Raw genomic sequence first — 24,082 nt, 5'->3', positions numbered from 1 at the left:
AAAGGAGCTGCAGTGCAGAGCAGCAGAGTTCAGTTCTGTTTCTTCCTGGAGGAGCATGGACAATGTGTCTGGCTGTCTGAGGGAGCTACAGGACCTCAGACAGAGCAGTGTGGGCAGAGACTGGGGGAGCGAGAAGGAGCTCCAGGCTGGCAGCTGGGACTCAACCAGGACAAGGTCCTCAGGGAAGAGTGAAGAACGTGTTGGGGCACAGGGAAGTGGCCCAGGGAATACTAGCAACAACACAGCTTAGTTAAAGGGACATGGCGGACTGCTGCTATCTTTAGGGTCCCTGGGCTGGGACCTGGAGTAGAGGGCAGACCTGGGTCCCCCCGCCCCACCAGCCACTGGGAAAGTGGTCTGGACTTGATGCATCCCAGAAGAGGAACTGAACTCTTTAGTGGCCCAGCAGGAGAGCTGGGGCCTGAAAGGCCCAGAGAGTGGGAGGACATTGCCTCTAGGGAGGATGCTGTGAGAATACAGCTCAATACCAGAGCTGAGGCCATTTTAAAGACCACTGGATTAATTAAGGGCCTGAGTCCATGGAAAGAAAGGCCAATCGAGGGTACTGGGAAAGGTCCCCCCATCAGACTGTTTCCTGGAAAGGATTTTTATTTCACATGCAGACAGAGAGACTGGCTAGAGGGCTGAGTCACCGAAGACCCCATCTCAAACAAAGAGAGTGCAGGCACACGCACTTGGACAGGGGACGATTGGGAGAGGTGAATACGACTCAGTCACAGCATCACGTAAAAACTGGTAACACGCAGGTCATTAATTGCATTATTCCATGATGTCTGTACAGAGTTATGTATGTGTGCTGGAAATACATTCCTAAATACCTTTTGGGGGCAGACTTGATAAACAAGTTGCCTTAGACAAAGGAATGTTGTTTTTCCTGTTTGCCTGCATCTCCAACCTAAAGTAAGCCACAGCTAAAGACAATGGAAGTTATATTTATATACAAGTCAACCAGGGCATGGGAAGTCATCAGGAAGAGACAAACAGCAGAGGAGAAGAACTTTATCTAGGGACACACTTCAGAAGAATCCCTTTCTTTAGTCCAGTAAGCCCTTGAAATGTAGAGAACCCTTAGTTATCCATCACTAAAGGGACAAGAGGCTGGCACTCATGGAATCTGTTAAAGGTGGATCCTTCAACCTCATGGATTGAAGATGCAGAGAAATGTAGGTGAGAAATTGCCTGAGACCAGGATTGTAAACTGGTGAGTTTTAGATGCTAGAACATGTATTTTTACTTATTTAGTTTGTAACCACATCAGTCTCTTTTTCTCTTGTTTAGTAACCCTTAAGACTATGTTCTTGACTAATAAAAACTTGTTCTCCTTTTTATTAATGAACTATCTCAATGCTGCATACTAAGGGAAAGAGCGTCCTCAGTGAGCCAACGGGAGAGAGAGCAGAATTAATAAATTCTGTGAGGGCCCAGTAAGAGGGACTGGACACTGCAGAGACATCTCTGGGGAACTGGGGTGTGCTGAATGTTACCTGCAAAGCAAGGTTAAGACTGGCAGAGTCTCAAGGCGCTTGCTGGTGAGGCTGACAGAAGTGGTGAGGCAGACAGCTAATACATTCTAAGCCCCAGCAAAGCTCTCCCTGGCTTAGTTCTGAGCACCCTAAGGAGAGCATCATAAGCCCCAAATGTATAAATAACCCTGCTTCACCCACAGACAGCCCACCTCCACTCATGTGTTGCTGGCATGGCCTGAGACTACACTCCCTGGGTGCACACAGCTTTAGCATGCTGCCATAGCCAACGTAAAGAATACCTTCTAAGGCCAACTGAGGCAATGGAGAGAAGCTGGCAGGAAATAGGCTAGTGTGCTGAACAAAGCATAGGACCAAGTCAGGACATCTAGGTTTTATTCCTAGCTCTGCTACATGCTTCCTGCATGACCCCCACCAAGTCACTTTACCCCTCTGTGTCCTACCAGAAGACAATCTTCACACTACCTTGAAGAGGTTGATATTGTCAATCTGACTCTGAAACAGGAAGTCATTGATGGATTTTAGTTCTGTCCCTGAGAAAAGAGAAACATGTATTACCTGCTGGGCCCACAGACCCTCACCCCACCACCCATCTCCCCTGCCTGTTGAGCTGCACACTGCTCTAGGCACCTGAGGCATTCAGAGGCACATCTTACCTGCTTGAGAAATGCTCTGAGCATTTGGATTTTGATTCACGTTTCCTGCAAAATATCAAACCAGTTCAAGGCAGCATGATTCAGACTGGGTTTGTCTAAAAACTTACGCCACACACTTAGAAGAGCTAAGGGGGAACGCAACTCTAGCACAAAAGACAGCACCCAGAAATTAACTGTCTAACTGGAAAGTGGTTCTACAGTCAAAACTTTGCCTTTTACAGCTCATTTCTTTGCTTTCCTCTGCAGGACAGTTCCACATCATAGGACAAATGTTCTGTAGCATCCCTGCAAGCTAATGCCTATGTTACTTTTGTACAGGAGGCCGCAGATGGGTAGGTGCATAGAAACACCAACACACTATTCATCATGCTGCAGATACTAAAGGAGTGCAAAGCACCTTCTCACACAGGCACTAAGTGACCTTTGTAGACAGTGCGAGGGAGCTGGAATGCTCATAGGCAAGTGAAGGGGGACAGTACTCCCTCAATCCACCAGCAGACAAACCAAGGTTAGTTGGTGCCTGACTTTATTTTCTGATTCTAGTTTTTAATCTCCAACTCATGTCTCACTTCTGGAGCCAAAATCCTGAACTTGCGCACACTGCATTTCCTGATGGAAGTATTTAAGGGAGGGCCAGGGTGGGAAGGAGGTAAGGAAGAAAGGATGGAGCACCCGAGAGAAGAGGGGAAAGGGAGAGGGAGAAGAGTGTGTCAAATTGCATCTTCCTATTAGTGACAATGAAGGGCTCTTTACAGAAGGCAGTGGTTCCCCTCAAGGCACATCTGATGCCTAGTGGACAAGTAGAGAAGTAAACAAGGAGCCAGTTTAGTTCCAGAGGGTCTAGAATCACAGCAGAATAAAAGGCAATATTCAAAAGAATCATAGAATATCAGGGTTGGAAGGGACCTGAGCAGGTCATCTAGTCCAACCCCCTGCTCAAAGCAGGACCAATCCCCAACTAAATTCTCCATCCAGGGCTTTGTCAAGCTGGACCTTAAAAACCTCTAAGGAAGGAGATTCCACCACTTCCCTAGGTAATCCATTCCAGTGCTTCACCAACCTCCTATTGAAATAGTTTTTCCTAACATCCAACGTAAACCTCCCCCACTGCAACTTGAGACCATTGCTCCTTGTTCTGTCATCTGTACCACTGAGAACAGTCTAGATCCATCCTCTTTGGAACCCCCTTTCAGGTAGTTGAAAGCAGCTATCAAATCCCCCCTCATTCATCTCTTCTGCAGACTAAACAATCCCAGGGTTTGGCTATACTTGCAGCTGTGCAGCGCTGGGAGTTAAAGCTGTCTTCGTACAGCTGTGTAGAGAAAGCGCTGCAGTATGGTCACACTGACAGCTACCACCGCTGCAGTGTGGCCACATTTGCAGCAGTGTTGGGAGTGTTGCATTATGTGCAGCTATCCCAGCGTTCAAGTGGTTGCAACGTGCTTTTCAAAAGAGGGCGGTGGGGTGGAGTGTGACAGGGAGAGTGGGGAAAGAGAGACAGAGACAGTGGATTTTTGGAGCTGACACTGTGTCAGCTCCCTGCCTTGCAAGTTCCGACCCCTTCCCCCACCCCTCTCTCATTCACTAAATGCAAATAGTCTTCTTTGTTTTTTTCCCTCACAGACCAGATAAGCAGCTGCTCCGAAACAGACCCTGCTCCCTCTCGCAGGCCATGCTGCTTCCCTCCTCCATTAGCTGTGGACATTCCAAAGGAGCCCCCTGCCTGCCTCTGCTCGAGCAAGCAGTAGCTTTGTTTGTTTTTTAGATAAACAGCTCCAGGAGCCCCGAGTTCACAACAAAACAAAGAGAGGCATCACAAAAAAACAAAGAGTGTGTTATCTTTACTTAAAACCATTATGGGAAGGTTCCAGAGGTCAGTTACAGCATAGTAAGATTAATCACTGTTTACACTGGCACCCCAGTGCTGCAAGAGCAGCGCTGTTCTCTTTATTCCTCTCGTCGAGGTGGAGTACATGCAGCGCTGTAGCCAGGGAGATACAGTGCTGTACGTGCCTTGCCAGTGTGGACGGGGAGTAAGTTACAGCGCTGTAAAGCCACCACCAGCGCTGTAACTCTCAAGTGTAGCCAAGCCTCCAGTTCCCTCAGCCTCTCCTCGTAAGTCATGTGCTCCAGCCCCCTAGTCATTTTTGTTGCTCCCTGTTCTACTCTTTCCAATTTTTCCACATCCTTTTTGTAGTGTGGGGCCCAAAACTGGGCACAGTACTCCAGATGACACCAATGTCAAATAGAGGGGAATGATCACATCCCTGGATCTGCTGACAGTTCTCCTATTTATACAACCCAAAAAGCCATTAGCCTTCTTGGCAACAAGGGCACACTGTCAACTCATATCCAGCCTCTTGTCCACTATAACACCTAGGTCTTTCTCTGCAGAACTGCTGCCTAGTCATTCAGTCTCTAGTCTGCAGCAGTGCATGGGATTCTTCCCTCCTAAGTGCAGGACTCTGCACTTATCCTTGTTGAACCTCATCAGATTTCTTTCGGCCCAATCCGCTAATTTGTCTAGGTCCCTCTGTATCCGATCCTAACCTCCAGTGTTATCTACCACTCCTCCCAGTTTAGTGTCATCTGCAAACTTGCTGAGGGTGCAGCCCACACCATCCTCCTGATCATTAATCATAAAGAGAAATTCACTTGATGGTTAAGAGTCTGCCAAAGCAAAGGGTCTCACTGCTTACTAGTACAGCAATTCTGTTTTATTCAGGCTCTTAGGCCACGCTCATCACTGTAATATCTGTCTGCCATCTTAGTAACTTAGCACCCTTAATTCCCCTATCACTCAAATCTGAGAAATTGTTGGGAATACAGGAAAAAAAGACCTTTCCCCAGTGATGTACAGCATAACCTGCTGCCTCCTTTTAATGAAAGCGGTGGCAAGCTTCAGGGGGATCCAACAGTCAACATCCCCAATTTGCAGAACAGGCTGACAAAAAAAGTTAGCAGGTGATAGAGCTAGGATACAAACAGTTTGCAAAAGCCACAGGGAGAGAGAGGGGAGGCAATTACACTCTGAGGAACCACCAGTCAGCTCAGAGTCTTAGGAACATCAATGGAAGTGGAAGCTTTCTTACCTCCTAGTATGGACACAAACCTCTCCAGCAAATACAGAATCTGTTTAATGTACATCAGGTTTTTTGCCTTCAGACGTTTCCTGTGAGATAGTTGATGGTATTAAACAGCAGAATGAATGGCCCACAGGGACTATAACACACAGCTTCCCAAGTCCCAAACACAAGCCAACAAGCTGATCAGCCCAACTTCATTTCTTAATCATGAGGAGATGAGAACGAAGACACAGTTTTCTCTTGGACTCACTCTTCCAGTTTGTGTGCAAGGGACAAACCCCAGAAAGCCCTGGCCAAGTGTTCACAGGTGCCAGAATCACTGCACTACCCAGCGATGTCACTTCAAGAGTCCAAGTGTTTAACAGTTTCTAGCACTGACTTTTTCCTCTCTCACCGGTTAGGTTAATTTATTTATATTGCAGTAGTGCCCAAAGCCCAATGAGGATTTAGGCCCCACTGTGCTAGGTGCTAGCCCAGGGGTTCTCAAACTGGGTGTCGGGACCCCTCAGGGGGTCATGAGGTCATTACATGGGGGGGGTCGTGAGCTGCCAACCTCCACTCCGAACTCCACTTGCTTCCAGCATTTATAATGGTGTTAAATATATTAAACAGTGTGTTTAATTTATAAGGGGGGGGGGGTCACACTCAGAGGCTTGAGATGTGAAAGGGGTCACCAGTAAAAAAAGTGTGAGATCCACTGTGCCAGACAAATACACAATTATTAACCCTATATGCAACAATCACTGTAGAGCTGGTAAGCCTGATACAAGCTTTGGACAGGGCTAATACTCTGTACACAAATTCTGCCTTGGAGGTCACCAAAATTCATTCTGTTTCAGCCACAAAGGCAGCTAAAACACGAAGGGTCAAGGCCTGGGAGAGATGCGAAAAACTAAACTGGAGCTTATGGCACAGCATGTGGCTACCAAAGTAGAAAGTAGAGGGAGAAACTGGGAAAGAAATTAAGAGAACGAGAAAAAGCCACACATGCTAAAATGTCCACCCTTGCTGTATAATACCAACCCTGGAACCAGGCTTACAAAGGTTCCAAACAGAGCTAGTAAACCAGCACTCTCCTTTCATCTCTCAGAGCATTAGTACAAATAGCCTTCCACATGGGAAAAGCAGGACAAGGCCCTGCAGATGAGAGAGGAATAAGCTTTGGCATCTCCTCTGCTTGCAGCTGTGGGGCTGTTCCTCTCTGGGATCCTCACCTGTATCGTTCCATGTACTGCAGCAGCTGGGAGTGGGCACAGCAAAGCTACAACAGAAACAGAATTGGTATTAACAACTCCATAAATTCTGGGTTCCATTACAGGTGGCAACCTACTAGATACAGAACACAAAAGTGGTTAACAGAGTAGTGACCTCCAGTGCCTGACTCACCTGAGAGCCACGGACTTCAGCGCTGTAGATGCAGGTTATAGTGTCTATCAGATTGTGGGCCTCATCAATAATCACCACCTGATCCTTCAATTTGATCCCAGAAGCACATCTGGTAGATTCATGCAGGAGCATCTGATAAGGCAACACCACCAGCTGCAGGACAAACTCAAGCCTTAAATGACCTGACTATTTTAGTAGTATGAATAGTGGACGTTTACAAAGGGCTTTCCAAAAGCAGGTAAGTAATATTACTCCCTTTCGTTATGGATACGAAACAGAGGTAGAAAGAGGCAAGGGGACTTGTTCAAGATCACACAGCAAGTGAACAGCTGAGCTGGTAAGAGAAGCCGGGTTTTCCAACTGCCTCTCCCATGCTCTAGCCACTGGATACGTGTTTCCCCCAAAGTATTTACATTAAAAACGCTATTTTAGCAAGGAACCTGCGGATGAATGCCTTTCACAAATTCTCATGTTTTTAGATGGTCACAGAGAAATTCTTCTCACAGAAACACACAGCGAGCAATGGAAATGGCTCAGACTGTCTTCCCCTGTCAAGGCTGGCACCAGAGTACCATTGCAAATACCACTTTGCACTTATAAGCCACCTTTCAGCCAAGTATCTCAAAATGCCTGACAAGCATTAAGTAAGCCTTACCATGTCCCTGGTAAGAGAGCTAGGTATTATAGAGAGTAAACTGGGCACAGAGAGACTAAATGAATTCCACCACATCACAATTAAATAGTGGCATTGATCCCCAACCCTCTGCTCTAACCACTCTCCTCCTCTCCCACTCCTCCAAAGGACTATATTTAGCTCTACGTTTTGGTTAGAGCTGGTAGGGAATTTGGTTTCTGCGTTTCCATGGGAATGGGTCAGTTTTGCTGAAATTTTTCAGTTTTCCTTCAGGAAAATGCAAACAAAAAGTTTCATTGTGAGTCAATTTAACATTCATCCCAACATCAGCCGAGTCACCACCGTGGACCATGGGAGTTGGACTTTGTGTGCCTCATGCCCCCCTTTTCTCACGGGCTGGCTCCCCAGCCAGACTACATGTCCCATGGCACACCACGTTCTCACCTAGCCAAGCTGCTATGTGCATCCTGGGTTTCCCAGGAACAAGGTGGAACATGGAAGACATAGTCCTGACTCATGCTGAGAAATGGGAGTCTGAGGCATCTGAACTACAACTCCCATGAGACTCCATGGCAACCCTGGTAGCCAGAGAATAATGCGGAAACAACCAGAAACGTTTCATTTTTGATCAAACAATAAAATATTTCAATTCATGAACATTGAAACAATTCATTCCAATCACAAACAGTGAAACAAAAATATTTAGATATTTCCAAATCTTTCAGAACTTTTCATTCCAAGACAAGTTTCAATACTTTGACTTTTTGTCCCAAAAATGGGACTGAAACCAAAGCTGAAATATTGGATTTTCTGTTTTTCGATCAGATCTAATTTTGCTGACGTGTAGAAAACACTCAACTTTCCAGTTCTTGGTTGACATGGTCAGCAGGAAACCTGAGGAATATAGCATTACAGAGAACAAGCGAGTTGGTTTATTTTCTGGTGCTAGGGAGCTATTCCTCACCAACAGCCCTAGCTTCTCACCTGGGCAGCAGGAATGGCATAGCGACTCCCATAATATGGACAGGCTTTAGTCTCCTTGCCCAAGGCCACCAGCTGCTCAATATCTTTCACCTTGACTAGAACCTCATCCCGGAGAAACTGCATTTGCTCATAGGAGTAAAATGGACACACAGCCCGGCTCACACGCCTTTTCTTCCCCTCTGATTCCTCTCCCTCACTCTTCTTCCCTGAGTGCAGGAGGCAGAAAGGAACTGTGAGTATAAGCAACGTTCACAAGAGTCAGGACAATTACTTTGCATCTTTATAGCACCTTTCATCCAGGGATTTCAAAGTAGATTTTGCAACACATCTGACCATCCACTACCTACCTGCTGTATATATAGTGCCCAGTGCTGTACTATCGAGACACTGAACAGAGAATTAAGACTTGCACATAGTATTGTTCCCAGTGGATCCTGCTCTTGCTATCATGAGATTTAGCCACTTGGAATTTTTTCTTCTTTTCTCACCCCCACACGATTGTGCAGCTTCTGATATTATCACAAGCTGGCTTCAACAACAGACTGTAAAAATGCTCGTACTGGGGATCACTCTGATCGCCTCTAGTAGCAGTAGGGAGTTACAAACACAAGGACCTTCCACTCAACATCCTCCCGATTGCAGTGACAGATTCAAAGAACTCAATGAGCACAAGTGTCTCAAAGGATCTCCACACCCTTGTGAGGTGGGGAGAGGAGGGGGTATCTGACTAGTTCTGCTTCTCTGAAGATATCATTCCCACAGGATTCTCACTCCCTCCAGTCTCTCCCTAGAACTCTCCAAGCTCTTAAAAAAGGATCTTTTAGCTCTTAAGGGCAGTCATAGCAGGGAGCAATACAAGCTACCACACACTGAGCACTTGACTTTTCTATTCTATTCCATCCAGGTGCCTGTACAAAGCCTATCACCAGAATATCAAGTGCACTCGGTACATTCAAGTCAATTCCAATTACACAACTGGTGAAAGTTTCCAGAATCAAAAATATGCTTCAGAACAAAAAGCAAAGTGCAAAAAGCATCACTGAGGGCAATGCTTTCAAAAGTGCCTGAGTCCGACTGAATTTCAGTGGGGCGTGGCCTCCTCGGTCACTTAGCTGCTTTTGAAAATATGATCCCATGTCAATAAAGATAATCTCTAAACTCCAAAGGAAGATGGAATGGGCGAGTGAGGATAACCAAAACAATCACAGACCAAAAGCCTCATCGAGAAAATTCGATGTCCTTAGTGGACCTGACGGGAAGGCTAAGCTGAATTTTTAAAAGGCGACTCAACGGCTTTGAGTAATGCAGAAGAAGAGCCGGAGCAGCTAGTATTGAAGGTGTGGCTTCTGCAGCAAGGTCCATCACCAATTATGGTCAAGAAGAATCCAAGTGGAACATTCCAAGTGCAGCTGATAAGCTCCGGGGCTGGCCCAGGACAGGAAGCAGGAACTCTGGCTCACAACCTACCCTACCACCACTGATGTTAAAGGCCAACGAGCTCAGGGAATTCTTGTCAGTCTTGCTCTAGGGAGCTAAAAAGTGAGCATCTTGGTGGATGGTAGTTTAGGGAAAGATTGTCCTCAGTGGCAGAGCTGGGAATAGATTTAGGAGAAAAAAGAAAAAGATCTCCTGACTTCTAGCTCCTATTCTAGACAACTCTTTCCCATATCTACAATACAACCTTCCACTCACTGAAGCATCGCTCTGGATCTCCACTTGTCCGTTCACAAAGCTCCAAAGTTCAGCTGGAAATGACACCCTCTCCCTTTGAAACAAATACCCCCAAGACACAGCCTAACTGGCTTAGAGAGACAAGCCCCACTTCCCATATGGGAAACAGCAGCATTTAAAGAAAGCCCCTTGTACCCCCATAGGCTACTCTATCAGCAGCCAGACAAAGCGCACTGCACTGGAAAAGTGTTCACACTGATTGCAGTAGCAGTTGCTTCCCCAGCAGTCCAAGTTAGGAAGTGTTCATACCATGTTTGTTCTTCTGCATTTCCACACAGCGGTCATTGATCAGCTGGACAGCCCCCAAATGGCGCACCTCCTCATTCACACAGAGGTTCTTAGAGAGAAACAGAATGAGAGAGGCTGTTATGTGTTCTCACTTTCATTTGCAAGGTATAATTTCCTTTATGACAGTCTATCTAAGACTAGCCCAGGAAACTGGAAAGCTCTTCTTTTTCTTTCTGAGTCCCCCTCAACATGCTATTAAAAACCCCATGGCCCTCCTCTGCCACCAGCAGATTAAAAGCCAGGGCTGGAATTAGGGAGCAGCAAGCAGGGCAACTGCCTCGGGCCCCACGCCATAGGGGACCTGCAAAGCTAAGTTGCTTGAGTTTCGGCTTCATCCCAGGACGGTGGGGCTCAGACTTCAGCCCCAGATCCCAGTGAGTCTTACACTGGCCATGCTCTCTGGTTTATTTTGGCAAACCCCCTGAAACCTGCTCGCAGCCTCCAGACCCCTGGTTGAGAACCACTGTTCTACAGTATATGGATGCTGCCAGGTGTGCATAGTTTGCCTTACTCAGGAACGAGTTACCAAATCTCCTATACACCACCATAAAGTTTATAAACCAGCAAGCAGACCAAAACAAAAAGAGAGGTCCCCCAAAGATGGTCTATGCCTGCATCCATGGCTCTGTGCTTTTCCCATTTACATCAGAACCTGCAGAAATAGCAAAACAAAGCAAGGAACTGCTCTTCTAACACTTCTGATGTTTGTGACGTCCCCAAAGTAGAAGAGGAAGGCAAGGTTCTTGAATGTATGACAAGGGTGGCCAAAGCACAGTCCATGGGCCAAACGTGGCCCCTGGGTGCTCTAATTTTTAATATAGAGGTTCACCTCTAGAGATTACAGGTTCCAGTACTTGATCCAAGTGTGACACAGAGACCCACTGTTGGTTTATTACACTGTGTCAGCAACTCTTGTCTGGCTGGACATACTACACCTAACGCACTGTTGTCATAATCTGCATCTAAAAAGTATCATATAAAGCAAACTAGTAACACACTGGTGGTTAATTCTGGGTCACGTATGTACAGGTGAGCTATGACAAGTTATACATATGTGCTGGAAATGTGTTTTTAAGATGTGTTTGGCAGAGAAAGCCTAAGTCACCCCCACCTCAGAGAAAGGAATGCGGTCCCTTCTGCTTTAATGAGTCTCCAATGTCAGTTGAGCAAAGAGAGATAGTGAAAGTACATTTACATAAAAAACGCAAACACAGCCATCAAACTAGTAAGTGAGAAGATAGTCACTTTACTAACTCAAGGGGAGGGGGGAGGGGGGAGAGGAGAGAGAGACTGCAAACATGAACATGGCATCAGCTCCCTGGTGGACACAGCAAGCTGAGCCCCAAGAAGGGATTGAGGATATAAGCAGAAAGGAAAAAAGCCATTTTGGCATCCTTCACTTGAGGGACTAATGAGGCTAGAGCTCTTGAAGTCACAGAATAATGGATCCTTCAGCCAAGGGGGTTGAAGTCTCTGGGAACGGAGTATAGGTGAGAAAACAGCATAGGCAAAGATTGTAACTTGCTGAAATTAAGTTTGAGTCCTAGAAGCATTTATTTGTTGGTAACCATTTCTATCCTTATACTTGGTGTCACTTAAACGTATGCCACAAGTTAATAAACTTGTTTTACTTTTATCATAAACCAACTCAGTGCTTTCACTGAGAAGGGGGGTTTGTCAACCCCAGTTAGGTTAGTAAGATGCTGTGTACTTTGAAAGCAGCAGCAAACTTGGTAAGATTTTGTGGGTGCTACAGCAAGGGCGGAGCATTGCAGAGAAAGAGGTCCCTGCAAAACTCAGGAATTGGAGTTCACTGACTGTTACCTGCTAGGCAAGGTTTGGGCTGGCAGAGTCCCAAAGAGTTTGCTGGCAAGGCAGACAAGCTGGCATGTCAGGGAGCTGACACACTGCTTAGCAGCAGCAAAGCTCTCACTTGCTGAGGCTCAGAGGGGTAACACAGTGGCTCACAGTTCTGGGAACTTCAGCAGGGCGTCACACCAAGCTCATGGTGGGGCATACGGCACCACCACAATGCCAAATTAAAAAGATTAGGGTAGCTAGTATTCGCACTGATTCTGGCAATCTAAGCTAAGCTCATGCATCACTAATGTCACTTTCAGAGGAGCAAAATCTGGGCACCTGAGGAAGTGAGTCTCAAGTATTTTTACTAGGTGTTTACTAGTGACATAGCGCCATACCACACACATCTCCCGGGATTTCAAGAAGGATTGTTGTATTTGTAAGACAGCATTTCAATTCCCCTGGGAACCATCTCAGAGTGCTGCATACCTGCCTGGACCCCAGTGACACCAGCCGTATCTCCTCACCAAAAGGGCTCTTCTGAACTTCATGCACAAACTGAGCCAGCTGGGAGTGTGTGCGGCTGCAGTAGTAAATCTGTGATGAAAAAGAAAAGGAAGACTGGAGGAACTCAAGGAGGGCTGTCTGCCTACCCTGCCATGAGAGAATCTGGATGGGAAAGACCTCAAAACCTGGACAGAGGGGACTTTGAGACAGACTCATTGGATGCTTGAAGACCTCATGACCGCACACAGGACCATCTTTTGGCTGTCGAATATCCTGAGCAAAATAAGGCACTGCGTGACTCAGTAGGTGGGTTCAGCCTCTGGAACTAGCATCCCACCTTTGAGGACCAAACCTAACAGCTGTCAAGTTGCAGACTCCCTATGCCACACCCAGATGCCAGGGGACATGCGGGTAGCAAGTTATCTACAATACAGCCTAGCAGTGAAAGGTGACATCTGTGTCTCCCAATCTAACCAAGGAGTCAATGTGCGACTAGATTTCAAATAGCCCCCACACAGTGCTGGGAAATTTAATAAAGCATTTCCTGCCTTGTGTATCAGGTGTTCTTTCAAAGGCTGAACCTTGTCAGGGGCCAGCAGATTCTAGCATTGTCTCTTACTAACAGGAGTAAAGCAGAGGAAAAAATACCTGCTAAGATAAAATTTAAGAGATTCTTGCCATTTCTCCCAAGTTTCAGAGAGACTCTCCAGGGGACACAGCAGCATGCTCCACCAGTCCAGGCACTAGAGAACCAAGTGGCAAGCAAGCAGTGGCTCTTAAAAGTAATTAATGGCCATTTTCAGTAGTGTGCATTTACGGTGACTTCAGGGAAGAAATCCTAGCGATCTCAGCAGAGTAAGCTGCCTAAACAGCCAGTATAATTCAAAAGGAGATGGTGGCAGAGATCCCCTTAGCTGGGCAGTGGTATCCACAAAGCTGCTTTTGACAGGTTGAGGAGTAATCCAGATACCCGGTTCTTAGATCCCACTGTCCCATATCACACTGTAGCTCTAAAGAAACTTTAATTCTTCTTTTCCACACATTGTAAAGGGGAAGCGTTAAAGGCCTCTCCACATCTTACCTTGGTCACATGCTCCTCCTCCAAATCATCATCATCTTCATCCAACCTGCGGGGGTGGGGAAAACAAAACCGTTTTCTTTCAGCAGCTCTCCAAAAGATATGTCTCATATACAGTGCTCACCCATGAGAAGGTGACTTCGAGTGAGGTGGCAGCATCAGCTCAGGAAAAACCTCAGTCTCCTGAACCATTAGCTGTATTAAAGTCAGCTTTTCTAGAAGTGGCCTGTAAGTCTGATGAACAGCAATCAGGGGTCAAACATGCACTTTTTAGCAATTACGACTCCAGTATCCAGCACTAACCTGAGCATTCTTTGGCACTCTCTTTATTAGGCACTTTACAGAGTTTATGAGAATTTACTAGCTCATGAGCTCCAGGCCCCTGCTTATCAGTTCCACAATATTCCTTGCTACACGATTTAAAATGAAACCTCAAACACATATGTATGCACACAAAGCAGAGACAGAGGTCAGGTGAGCCAAAAATCTAATACACGAGAGTCTCCAAAAGGTGTTAAAATAAACCAGAGTGCATGGCTGAGTGGTGTAGGCATTAAGTTTTAAACAGAATTTGATGCAGTTTGCCATCTGTTTGAGCCTTTAGGATGAAACTGAGGTACCATCTGCTCTCCGCGTTCAGTAAAGAATCAAAGGTATTTTTGGGCAAATAGGTATTTGCCCTAGTGTCTTTGACTAAAATCATCTACTTCCCATACTACTGCATAACAACATACGCTCCAGGTGCGGGCCTGGTTACCCCAGAAGTGACTGCACTTTAGTGCTAGGCAAAGCAATTCCATTTACATGTATTTTAATAAGTGCTCTGGATTTATTCAGATGGAAAGTGCTATATAAGTATTTATTATACTTGCTGGTAAATCCAAATTTTAAGTGTGTTTTGTTTTTCCCTGGTAACACATGGTTTAAACTGAAATCCAGATGCCAAAGGAAAACTGTGTTTATATGAGAGAGAGATTGTGTGTGGTTTTTATGCAGAGGTTCAGTGTCCTGCAAGATGTTCCTGTCTTCTTTTTAAATGCTAGAGCCTCAAAAGCTGTCAGTGCTAATCTGCAGGATTAACATCTTTTACTGACACCCTGAGGAGTATTTTGCTTCTCTGATGTAAGGAATTTGAACTCAAGTCATTTACCCAGCACTCAGAGGATTTATGTGGGGGAACAGGCCTGGATGAAGTAAATGGCTCTACACATTCCAGATAAGATGCACTTCTTCAGATCAGAGTTCAAGCCACAGTGCTGTCAGCATGAAGCTGATCCAGCTGAACAAAAGCCTTCGGGGTTCATGTAATAACATGGAAATACAGATTGTAACTTCCAAGGACCACATAGGGGAGAAACTCCAGATTTATGTGACAGAGAGATACATTTAGATCTAAAACAAGGATGCCTGAGTTTCCACAAAAGAATCCCAGGAACCAGAAAACTAGAACCCCCCCCACATCATTATCACTATCTGAACGCGATACAAGCAGCAAGTCCCTGGCAAGGAATCACCCACTCCCAACCCTTACCCCAATTCCACTTTCTTCTCCTCATCACTCTCATACTCGGCAAGGATCAGCTCCTCCTCCTCGTGATCCAGCTGCTCTAGAACATCTGACCCTAACTTCGTCGACAAGATCTCCTTACTGAGCTGGAGCAGCCGCTGCGTCTCATCATCTTCAAGCCTCTGAAATTAACACAAAGAACTATCATTCACTCAAAGACAGAGAGCACCACTCCGTACAACAGATAGTTCATAGGGCAGCAGTGTCTCTTACAGAACGGAGGGAACAGGATTCATCCACATCCCCAGCAGAACAGCACCACAGGATGCAGTCAGTACAAGACAGACAATACAGATGTGCTTGTGCAGTGAACAGATGTGCAAAAATAAGTACTTATGTGCAGAACTGCCCATAAGTAACCGACATACCAGATCATACCAGTGGTCCATTTAGTCCATCATCCTGTCTGACAGGGGCCAGTACAAGACAGTGTACTGTACAAGTAGTGTGCAAAAAAGCATGTAGTAGATCATAAACTGTCCATAAATGAATTTTCTCCTAGCTCCAAGCTTCTAGTGGTTGATTTATGTCCTGAAGCATACTCCATATCCTTATATCCCTTACAGCTTAAACAAAACAAAAACATTGTGATGTTCTTATTCCTAGAAGTATCTAACCTCTTTTATGGATTCTACTGAAACCGTCATCAATAATATATCTTATGGAAGTAAGTTCCATGACTTAATTTTGTGCTCTGTAAAAAGGGGGGCTTTTATCAGTTTTAAATTAATCACCTTTCCGTTTCATTGAATGCCCCCTTGTTTCTGTGTCATGAAAAAGGGAAAACACAGCACCTGATCCTCTACCTCTAGATTATTCATTATTTTGTGTAACTCCACCTTATTGTTATATGTCTCTTGTCTAAACTAAGCAGTTCCATTTTTTTTCAGTCTCTCCTTACATGGAAATTTTTTATTATACCTAATTATTTTTTGTCTCTGCACTCTTTTTAGTTCAGCTATATCCTTTGAGATGGTGTGACCAGAACTGAATACGTATTCCAGGTGAAGGCATGCCAACAATTTATATAATAGCATATTTTCCTAATAGGCAACTGAACACAGAATTGCCTGCTCAGGCACACAGAATGAGTGTATGCAAATTTCAGCAGGTGTCTCTGAAACTTTGGCCCACAGCATAACCAGATGCATAATTAGATGCTCAGAACTGGGAGAACTAAGACCAGCCCCCCCTACCAGCCCTCTTCTTAGTGAGCAAAAATAAAACCTACTGTCTCTATTCACAAAGCACGGCCATTTCCAAACCACCTTAACATATCACTTTGTGAAGCAAGACAATAGATGTAATTGTTTCCCAAAGGGGAACCTAAATAAATAAATGCAATAAAAAACCCTCAGATTAATTTCATGGAGCTGTTTTGGGGGGGGGTTTCTGCCACAATCAGGAGCTGACGTTGAACCCAAATCTAGAGACTATTTAAAAAAATAACAATCCAACACATTTGGACTATTTTTAGTGAATTTTCAAAGCAACCAAATAACAAAGCTTTTCGAAAACAATAGAAGTAGACATACAGGATGACAACAGAAGGGAGTATAGTCCACCAAAGTACAGCCTCTTCCTCTCCAGGCATACAAATGCAATCACAGGCAATATTCCATATCAAAATCACATTTCACACCCATATCTTGAGAGCTTCCAAAACAAACACAGACAAAAATTTGTGACCCACAATCCAAGACTAACACCCCAATCCTGCAAACACTTACGCACACAAGTAGTCCCAGTGACTTCAACGGGAATATTCATGAGCGTAAAGGCACACGTATGAACAAGCGATAGCAGGACTTGAACCTCTGGTACAGAAATTCCTCTGCTCTCTTGGATAACTCACCTTTCTTTTTGATGCATATTTGAGTTGCACATTATGGCGAATATTCTCAAGACGATCCTCTCGCTTCTTCCTCCTGATTTGTTCTTCCTGAAACAAAAGATGTATATAGATCAAGTTACTAATTTAGGCTTAGAACCCAAACAGCATTCCTCTCTAGGCTCCCCAACCTCCCTTTGCCCTGAAGACCTGCTCCCCCTCCTACACCCCCTTCACTCCTAACCCCTACACCCACTCCTGCACCAACATGGGGAAACTGACCTGCATGCATGAAGCAGCTGACATTGCTGCTCGCCCCCCCCAGGACCACTGCTCCTCTGCCCTGCACAACCCTAAGGGGCTGGGGGAGGCGGGGGAGGAGCAAGGAGCAAAATCAGAGCTCCTTGTATCCAGGTCATGTTCCCCTCCTCGGGGTGGGGGGGTGGTGTACAGCTAACAAAAGCCAAAGCACCAGCCATGTGCTGCTCCCACTAAAAGGGAACCATCACACTATCGCATCCTTCACATTTCTCATTAACTACCAGGGTTTGAATTTAATTTTCATATGAAATTGGGGTGAATTTAAAAATTGTTTAAAACATTTTAAAAATATGAAGAACTTTAATACTGTAAAAAAAAAAAAAAAAAAAAAAAGAATCATTATTCATACTCATCTTGTTAGTCCTCCCCTGCAGGCAGAGAGACACAGAGACTAGGATCAAGACCAGCTGTGCCCTCCACAAGACCAGGCCAACCCTCCAAATCAGATTCAACCCACATCCCTCCCCAGACCAAACTGGACCCGACCCACATCCCTCCCCAGACCAACCCTCCTGAACTGAACCAGACCCACATCCCTCCCCAGACCAAACTGGACCCAACCTACATCCCTCCCTAGACCAAGCGTGCTGGCAGGGGGATGGGGCAGGAGGCACTATGTCTCCCCCAGGGGCACTGGTGAGAGGATGGGACGAAAGAACTCCAGATGCTCTGCAGGTCTTGTGCTGAGAGGGCTTACCTGGAGCAAGGAGCACCCACTGGTCAGGGTGTCTGTCCACTGGGTGCCAGTGCCACCTCCTGCCCAGCATGGTTCGAGATCCCCACACTCCCTGGCTTCTGCACACATGTGCAACATCCTCCCACCAGCACTGCCCCAGGCCTGGCAGGGGCCCAAGAGCCCAGGGAGGCGGCAGGTGGTCGCACCACAGGAGAGCCCAGCTGTTCGAAGCAGCCAGAAACCCCCCAGGCCTGCCACCGAGCCTCCGCCCCTTCCCCCCGGCTCCACCAAGTGGTACAAGCCTCTGGGAGGAGGAGGTGGGGCCACAGCAGCTGAGGGCTCCTTTCAGCCGCCTTCACTGGCAGGAGCACTCAGCTGGCGGCTGGCTGGCCGAGAGCAAGGGGGCAAAGGGGAGAGGGACGAAGGGAGTGGGGAGGGAGAAGGCAGTCCTGGCCATGCAGGGGGGATGCTGGGCAGGGGAGAGAGAGGAAGCAGCACTGCAACTGCTTGGTCGCAGTGCGCAAGTGGAGCGCCAGGCCAGGCCAGTGCACAGCACCCTCTCTGGTGGGCCGCCCTGTTCAACAGCCCCAGCCGCCTACCCCAAAGGCCAGCCCTGCTTATACCTCCAATTGCCAGCAAACAGCAGTTAGCCATCTGCTATATGGTTAAGGCACTTCCGGAATCAGTGAATTCTGATGATTTGAGGGGCATCTGCTGATTTAGATGTTTTTCTAGACCAGTGGTTCTCAACTTGCAGCTCACTTGGGGCCAATCAGCACACAGCTGCGGCCCATGTGACATCCTCAGGACCATATAGGTAGTATGTGGGCTGCATCCACACAATATATATAACACCTAGAGAGCTTCATATGCAGCCTACAATGGTAAACAGGTTGAGAACCACTGCTGTAGACCCTATGCTTTTGTTCTCTCTCACACATGCACAGTTTCTGATCTTTCTGGCTGTGAAGAGCCATGTGACCATCAATCTCTGTCATCTAGTGACACAACCAGACATTGGTGCAGAGAGGGTTTGGGAATCCTCCCATTTTTAACATGGGATTATCTTTGAAACCAGTTTATGGTCACTGTGTGCCAGTCTTGTTTCACTGCAGTTAGACACACCAGAAACATTCAGCTAATGGTTTAAACCACTGGAGCTGAAAGTCCCTCTCAGCTGCCATTGTTCCAGCTCATTGAGAGGATGTTCTCCAGAAATACAGCTGAAAGTTATGAACATGTAAATAGCTGCATGTCCTGCCTATACTAATAATCAAAAGAATATTAATTGAGACACTTGCTATGGTCCTTAGAGACAAGAGTAAAAGTATCATTTACATATGATCAGCTACAAGTGCTTAGCAGATCAGAACATTTGACTTTATAAAGTTCCCTGTTCCTATTATGCTGTCCATTGTGTTCCTTACAGACTGCTACTGATCCTGACTACAAAGAAGCATTCCTGACCTTTAGTCTGTCCACCATGGCCTGCTCTTCTTTTTTCTGCATAAACTCAGTTATCCAATCTAGCTCCCCTGCTGAGCCCTGGCAGTTTGAGGCCTCCATGCTGCATGATGTAGGCTGTTGTTGCTTGTCTTGTCCATTATGTTCATCTGCAAGGAGGCGGGCCTCCTCCTGCTTCTTTTTTTCTTCAAAATCTCTGAGCCAAGAGAGTGCTCCACAGATAAGACTCAAGGATTTTCCCTGCAATTAAAAAAAGAACAAAAATATTCAAATACACATGGTGGAAATGGGAGTTATCACAGCCCTTAAAATAATCCCAATGGCAAAACATATTTTGTTATGTTAAAAATCCCTCTGTGGATCTCAAGTTATGCTTGAAACAACAAAAGACTTTATTGAAAATGTACTGGATGCCATAGAGCAGGGGTCAGCAACCTTTTAGAAATGGTGTGCCGAGTCTTCATTTATTCACTCTGATTTAACGTTTCGCATGCCAGTAATACATTTTAACATTTTTAGAAGGTCTCTTTCTATAAGTCTATAATATATAACTAAACTATTGTTGTATGTAAAGTAAATAAGGTTTTTAAAATGTTTAAGAAGCTTCATTTAAAATTAAATTAAAATGCAGAGCCTCCCGGACCGGTAGCCAGGACCCGGGCAGTGTGAGTGTCACTGAAAATCAGCTTGCACGCCGCCTTTGGCACGCGTGCCATAGGTTGCCTACCCTTGCTATAGAGGTTGCACAAGATAAAAGGCCTTAGCCTCTGATGTTTGCTGGTATTGTAATAAGAAATAGGAACCCTAAGGCATATGCTATGGGATAGTCCAACAGCCAGGCAGCTGTGGAAAGAGGTGGACATGAGTGAAAACACTGCTCAGCTTCAGCAGCAAAACCTCAACAAAAAGTATATCCTACATTATTTATATGCTAAGCTGTGTTAACTCTGCCACAAAGTTTTTGGTTCCTGAGGACTGCAATGATCACGAAGTGCGTGATTTTACAAAAATGGAGGAGTACACTTATGTCTACAATAGAGCAGTGATACTCAGACTTGTCTGAGTTAGCAGCCAAAGAAAGAATATCTTGTCACCATAGAGATCAATTATATGAATCTGAAGAAATCTGGACCCCGTTTCTAGATATGTTTGGATAAAAAAAAAAAAATGCTGAGTTGACTCAAAGAATGCCAGACCTCCATTCCATTTAACTCCTCCTCTCTTTCCCTCCCCCCATTACCTCCTTCCCTCCTCTCCCTATTCATGTATTTCTTCTTCTGTTTTATTATTGTTATCTCCACCCTCACATGTTGTGTCTATATAGTGTTGCCTGGTCTTGTATTGTCTGGTCTTGTATTGTTTGGTCTGACTTTTTGACAAACTGTAAAATTGAGTAATTGCATAAATTCTGCTATGAAGCACATTGTATTCAGAAATATATACAAGCTGCAAGACCTTTATCTTTTTTGTACTTCTCGTCTGTTTCTTTAAGAAAATCAATTAAAAAAATAATCATAGAAAACTCACAAGAGGAGATACACTGATTCAAAACTAGATGTATGAATACAAGTTTCACAAGAAGGATTTCCATAAGGAAGAAGCACTAGTCCACTGCTAGATGACAAACCCTAGAGATGTGGCTCGGTAGTATTTGCAATAATGAGAACAATACAATCATAATTACATTATATATAAGGCACATTTCACTTTTAATGCTTTTATGATTACATCTTAAGTCAGTCCCTTCCACTCCTACTTATTTTTGATTCTCTTTAAATCTTTCTGGTATTGAGGTGAACAATCTATACACACTATTACAGGTATATTCTCATCACTAGCATACAGACAGGAGCTATTGCTTCCATACAGTGTGATTTATTCTTTTTAATGTACAACTCAAATTTCCATTGGCACTTTTAAGCTACCACAGTATATCATATTACTAGTACAAGTTTTGAAGTCTACTACCTACCCTATGACCTATTTCAGAATGACTACTTTCCAGGTTTCTCCAGGCCATTGACTGACTACTGCTGTTATTCCCCGACCTAGATGTAGTTTGTCCAGGCAGAACCTTTTTATTGCCAGCATGTTTCTCATATTTTTGTTTGTACCTTGTCTCCATGACAATTATAAGCCAAAGGTGGCTATCAACAGCTCTACGCTCCCTGACAACTCAATAATTCTGGATCCAAACAGGATTGAAAGGGATACTGAAGCAGCTTGCAGTGGGGGTACTGTTTGTTAACTGCAGTCTCTTCAATATTCAAATGCAGGACAAGCTCAGCCACATGCAGCTCTCGCTTACCGTCCCTGTAGGACTCTCAAAGATCCCGACTTTGCCAGCCTCCAGAACATCATACAGGTTGGCCATGAAATCCTCTTGGATGGAGTAAGGAGTGTAAGGAAATGGGAAATTAACCCGGCCCTTCCCCTGAGCTGCACCAGCTGCTTTCTGGCATAGAAAACACATTCAATGTGAAGTGTGCTAACACAGTTCTGCATGTCTCTCATACCTCTGCCAGCCCCAGAGCCTGACCCCCCAGCCCTTCTGCCAGCCCCCAGTGCAGCCCCAGTGCCAGCCCCGAGCCTGACCCCCCAGCCCTTCTGCCAGCCCCCAGTGCAGCCCCAGTGCCAGCCCCGAGCCTGATCCCCCAGCCCCCAGTGCAGCCCCAGTGCCAGCCCCGAGCCTGATCCCCCAGCCCCCAGTGCAGCCCCAGTGCCAGCCCCGAGCCTGATCCCCCAGCCCCCAGTGCAGCCCCAGAGCCTGATCCCCCAGCTCCCAGTGCCAGCCCCCAAGCCTGATCCCCCAGCGCCAGCCCCGAGCCTGATCCCCCAGCCCCCAGTGCCAGCCCCCAAGCCTGACCTCCCAGCCCAGCCCAGCCCCAGTGCCAGCCCCGAGCCCGACCCCGAGCCCCGCCCCATGCCGGGTGCCGCGCTCCCCGGCACCGCTCTGCCGCCAGCCCTGGTGCCCACCTCCGTGCCCGGCAGAGCTCCCGCTCCGCGCCCTGGTTCCATGGCGCCACGCGCGCCACTCAGGGGCCGCACCAGACCCGTCACCACAGTCTCCACTTCGAACGAAGCGCCAATGACGTCAGGCGGCCTCCCATCGCCCCCTGCGTCTGACGCCATCACGTCGGCCTCGCTCCAGCGCCAACGTCAGACGTTTCTCGCAGAGGGAGACCCTGCCAATCCCCGTGCTGCGCACGCGCAGACCGAGGAATGAAGCTACGCGGGCTGTTGGCGCGTGCCTGGCGAGGAGCCCTCAAAGCATCGTTTTCTGCAAGCGATGTTCCTCCCCCCCACCCGCGGTTTTCGGCGCAGGCCCCCTCGCGCCTCCTCTCATCTGCATATGGGCCGCTCCCGTTCAGGGCCAAGCCGTGGCCAGGGGAGCCCGCAGCTGCACTCCGGCCGCGCTGCCGCTCCCAGTGCGCCAGGGCAGCGGCGCGGAGTCACCGCCTGCAGCCTGGGATTAACCCCCAGAGCAGGGGCATTAAATCCCTCCGTTAGTGCAACCCGTGCTGGGCCCCAGGGCCCTCCTTAGGCTTTCTGGTGCCCCTGTGCCCGTCTTGCTCTTAGCAACACGAACATAAGCTTACAGTACTGGAAAACTTCCCACATGCATGTTATTAAAACCAGTTTAAGGTAGTTAAGCACATTGTAACTCTGATGGACTAGCACTAAAGAAGTAGCACTATAGAAAAAATTCTGATTTGACAGAATGATGCAAATAATATATTTTTTTTAATTTGTCAACATTTTATTGGAAATTTCTATGAAGAGGTACTGAAACAAGGATTTGTTTTTAATTAAAAGCAATCTTTCTGGCTTTTTTGGCTGCAAAATCAGGAATAATGTCATCGTATGACAAAGACAAAGTGGTGTCTTGTTTGATTGCAAGAATAGCAAGACCAGTCAAGTGTTCCTGACTCCTTGTAGAGCAGAGATAGTTTTTAATGAGCTTTAGTTTTGAGAAACTCCATTCTCCTGATGCTAGTTGTTACAGGAATTGTCAGTAGAATACAAGTGGCAATGTAAACCTTAGGATATACGTCAACAAGTTTGCTGGTATGAGTAAACTGTACAATGTCCATCATCAATTTTGCATGTGGCAACACGGATGACAGTATACTCAATTCTTCATACAGTTCAAGTCCATTTAAATCAAAACGATAGCCATGCTTCAGGAGCCTTTCTAGGTCAGGGGACCCCAACGCAGCCTGCGTACTGGCCAGCGGACAAGCATCTGCTGAAATGCCTATGGATAACGTCACTTGCTGCCGATAAGCAGCGTCATCCAGAGGCGTCGCTGCTGAAATGCTGCCGAATTTCGGCGGCATTTTGGTGGATGCTCGTCCACTGCCACGGTCCTTTGTCTGGCGGGCGCTGGACTAAAAAGTTTGGGGACCACTACTCTAGGTTCTTGCACTTTGTCATTAGTTGCTCTTGTTTTCCTATTTCGTTGAATTTAGTCCTGCTCAGCCCACTACCAGCTGAGTGAATGGAACCCCAGGCCGACAGCGGGTTGAGTGGGTGCTGACTGGGGCCAGCGGCCAGGACCCCTGGTG

At 46.4% G+C, this 24,082-nt stretch overlaps 1 protein-coding gene across 3 annotated transcripts in view; it reads right to left on the bottom strand.

The window, feature by feature from the left end:
• Window positions 1-22,614, bottom strand: part of DDX11 (DEAD/H-box helicase 11) — a 44,678-nt gene extending 22,064 nt beyond the window's left edge. For 2 of the 3 annotated variants that reach the window (XM_075069167.1, XM_032764032.1), the window contains exons 1-14: window positions 22,491-22,614; window positions 21,823-21,969; window positions 19,518-19,754; window positions 17,078-17,164; window positions 15,187-15,344; window positions 13,659-13,704; window positions 12,560-12,667; window positions 10,232-10,319; window positions 8,252-8,457; window positions 6,634-6,786; window positions 6,462-6,508; window positions 5,254-5,333; window positions 2,162-2,206; window positions 1,971-2,038 (exon numbers count right to left, since the gene is read on the bottom strand). In XM_075069167.1, coding sequence (XP_074925268.1) covers window positions 1,971-2,038; window positions 2,162-2,206; window positions 5,254-5,333; window positions 6,462-6,508; window positions 6,634-6,786; window positions 8,252-8,457; window positions 10,232-10,319; window positions 12,560-12,667; window positions 13,659-13,704; window positions 15,187-15,344; window positions 17,078-17,164; window positions 19,518-19,754; window positions 21,823-21,969; window positions 22,491-22,532 — 1,512 coding nt within the window. In that variant the 5' untranslated portion in view covers window positions 22,533-22,614. Of the gene's footprint in view, window positions 1-1,970; window positions 2,039-2,161; window positions 2,207-5,253; window positions 5,334-6,461; window positions 6,509-6,633; window positions 6,787-8,251; window positions 8,482-10,231; window positions 10,320-12,559; window positions 12,668-13,658; window positions 13,705-15,186; window positions 15,345-17,077; window positions 17,165-19,517; window positions 19,755-21,822; window positions 21,970-22,490 lie in introns of all 3 variants that reach the window. The other variant, XM_032764023.1, reaches the window with a different exon arrangement.
• Window positions 22,615-24,082: the final 1,468 nt, after the last annotated feature.

The sequence above is a fragment of the Chelonoidis abingdonii genome, chromosome 1 (genome assembly GCF_003597395.2).
Source record: "Chelonoidis abingdonii isolate Lonesome George chromosome 1, CheloAbing_2.0, whole genome shotgun sequence".
NCBI lineage: Eukaryota > Metazoa > Chordata > Testudines > Testudinidae > Chelonoidis > Chelonoidis abingdonii.
Note: the sequence above shows the minus strand (reverse complement) of the source record. Positions and strands in the feature narration are given on the sequence as shown.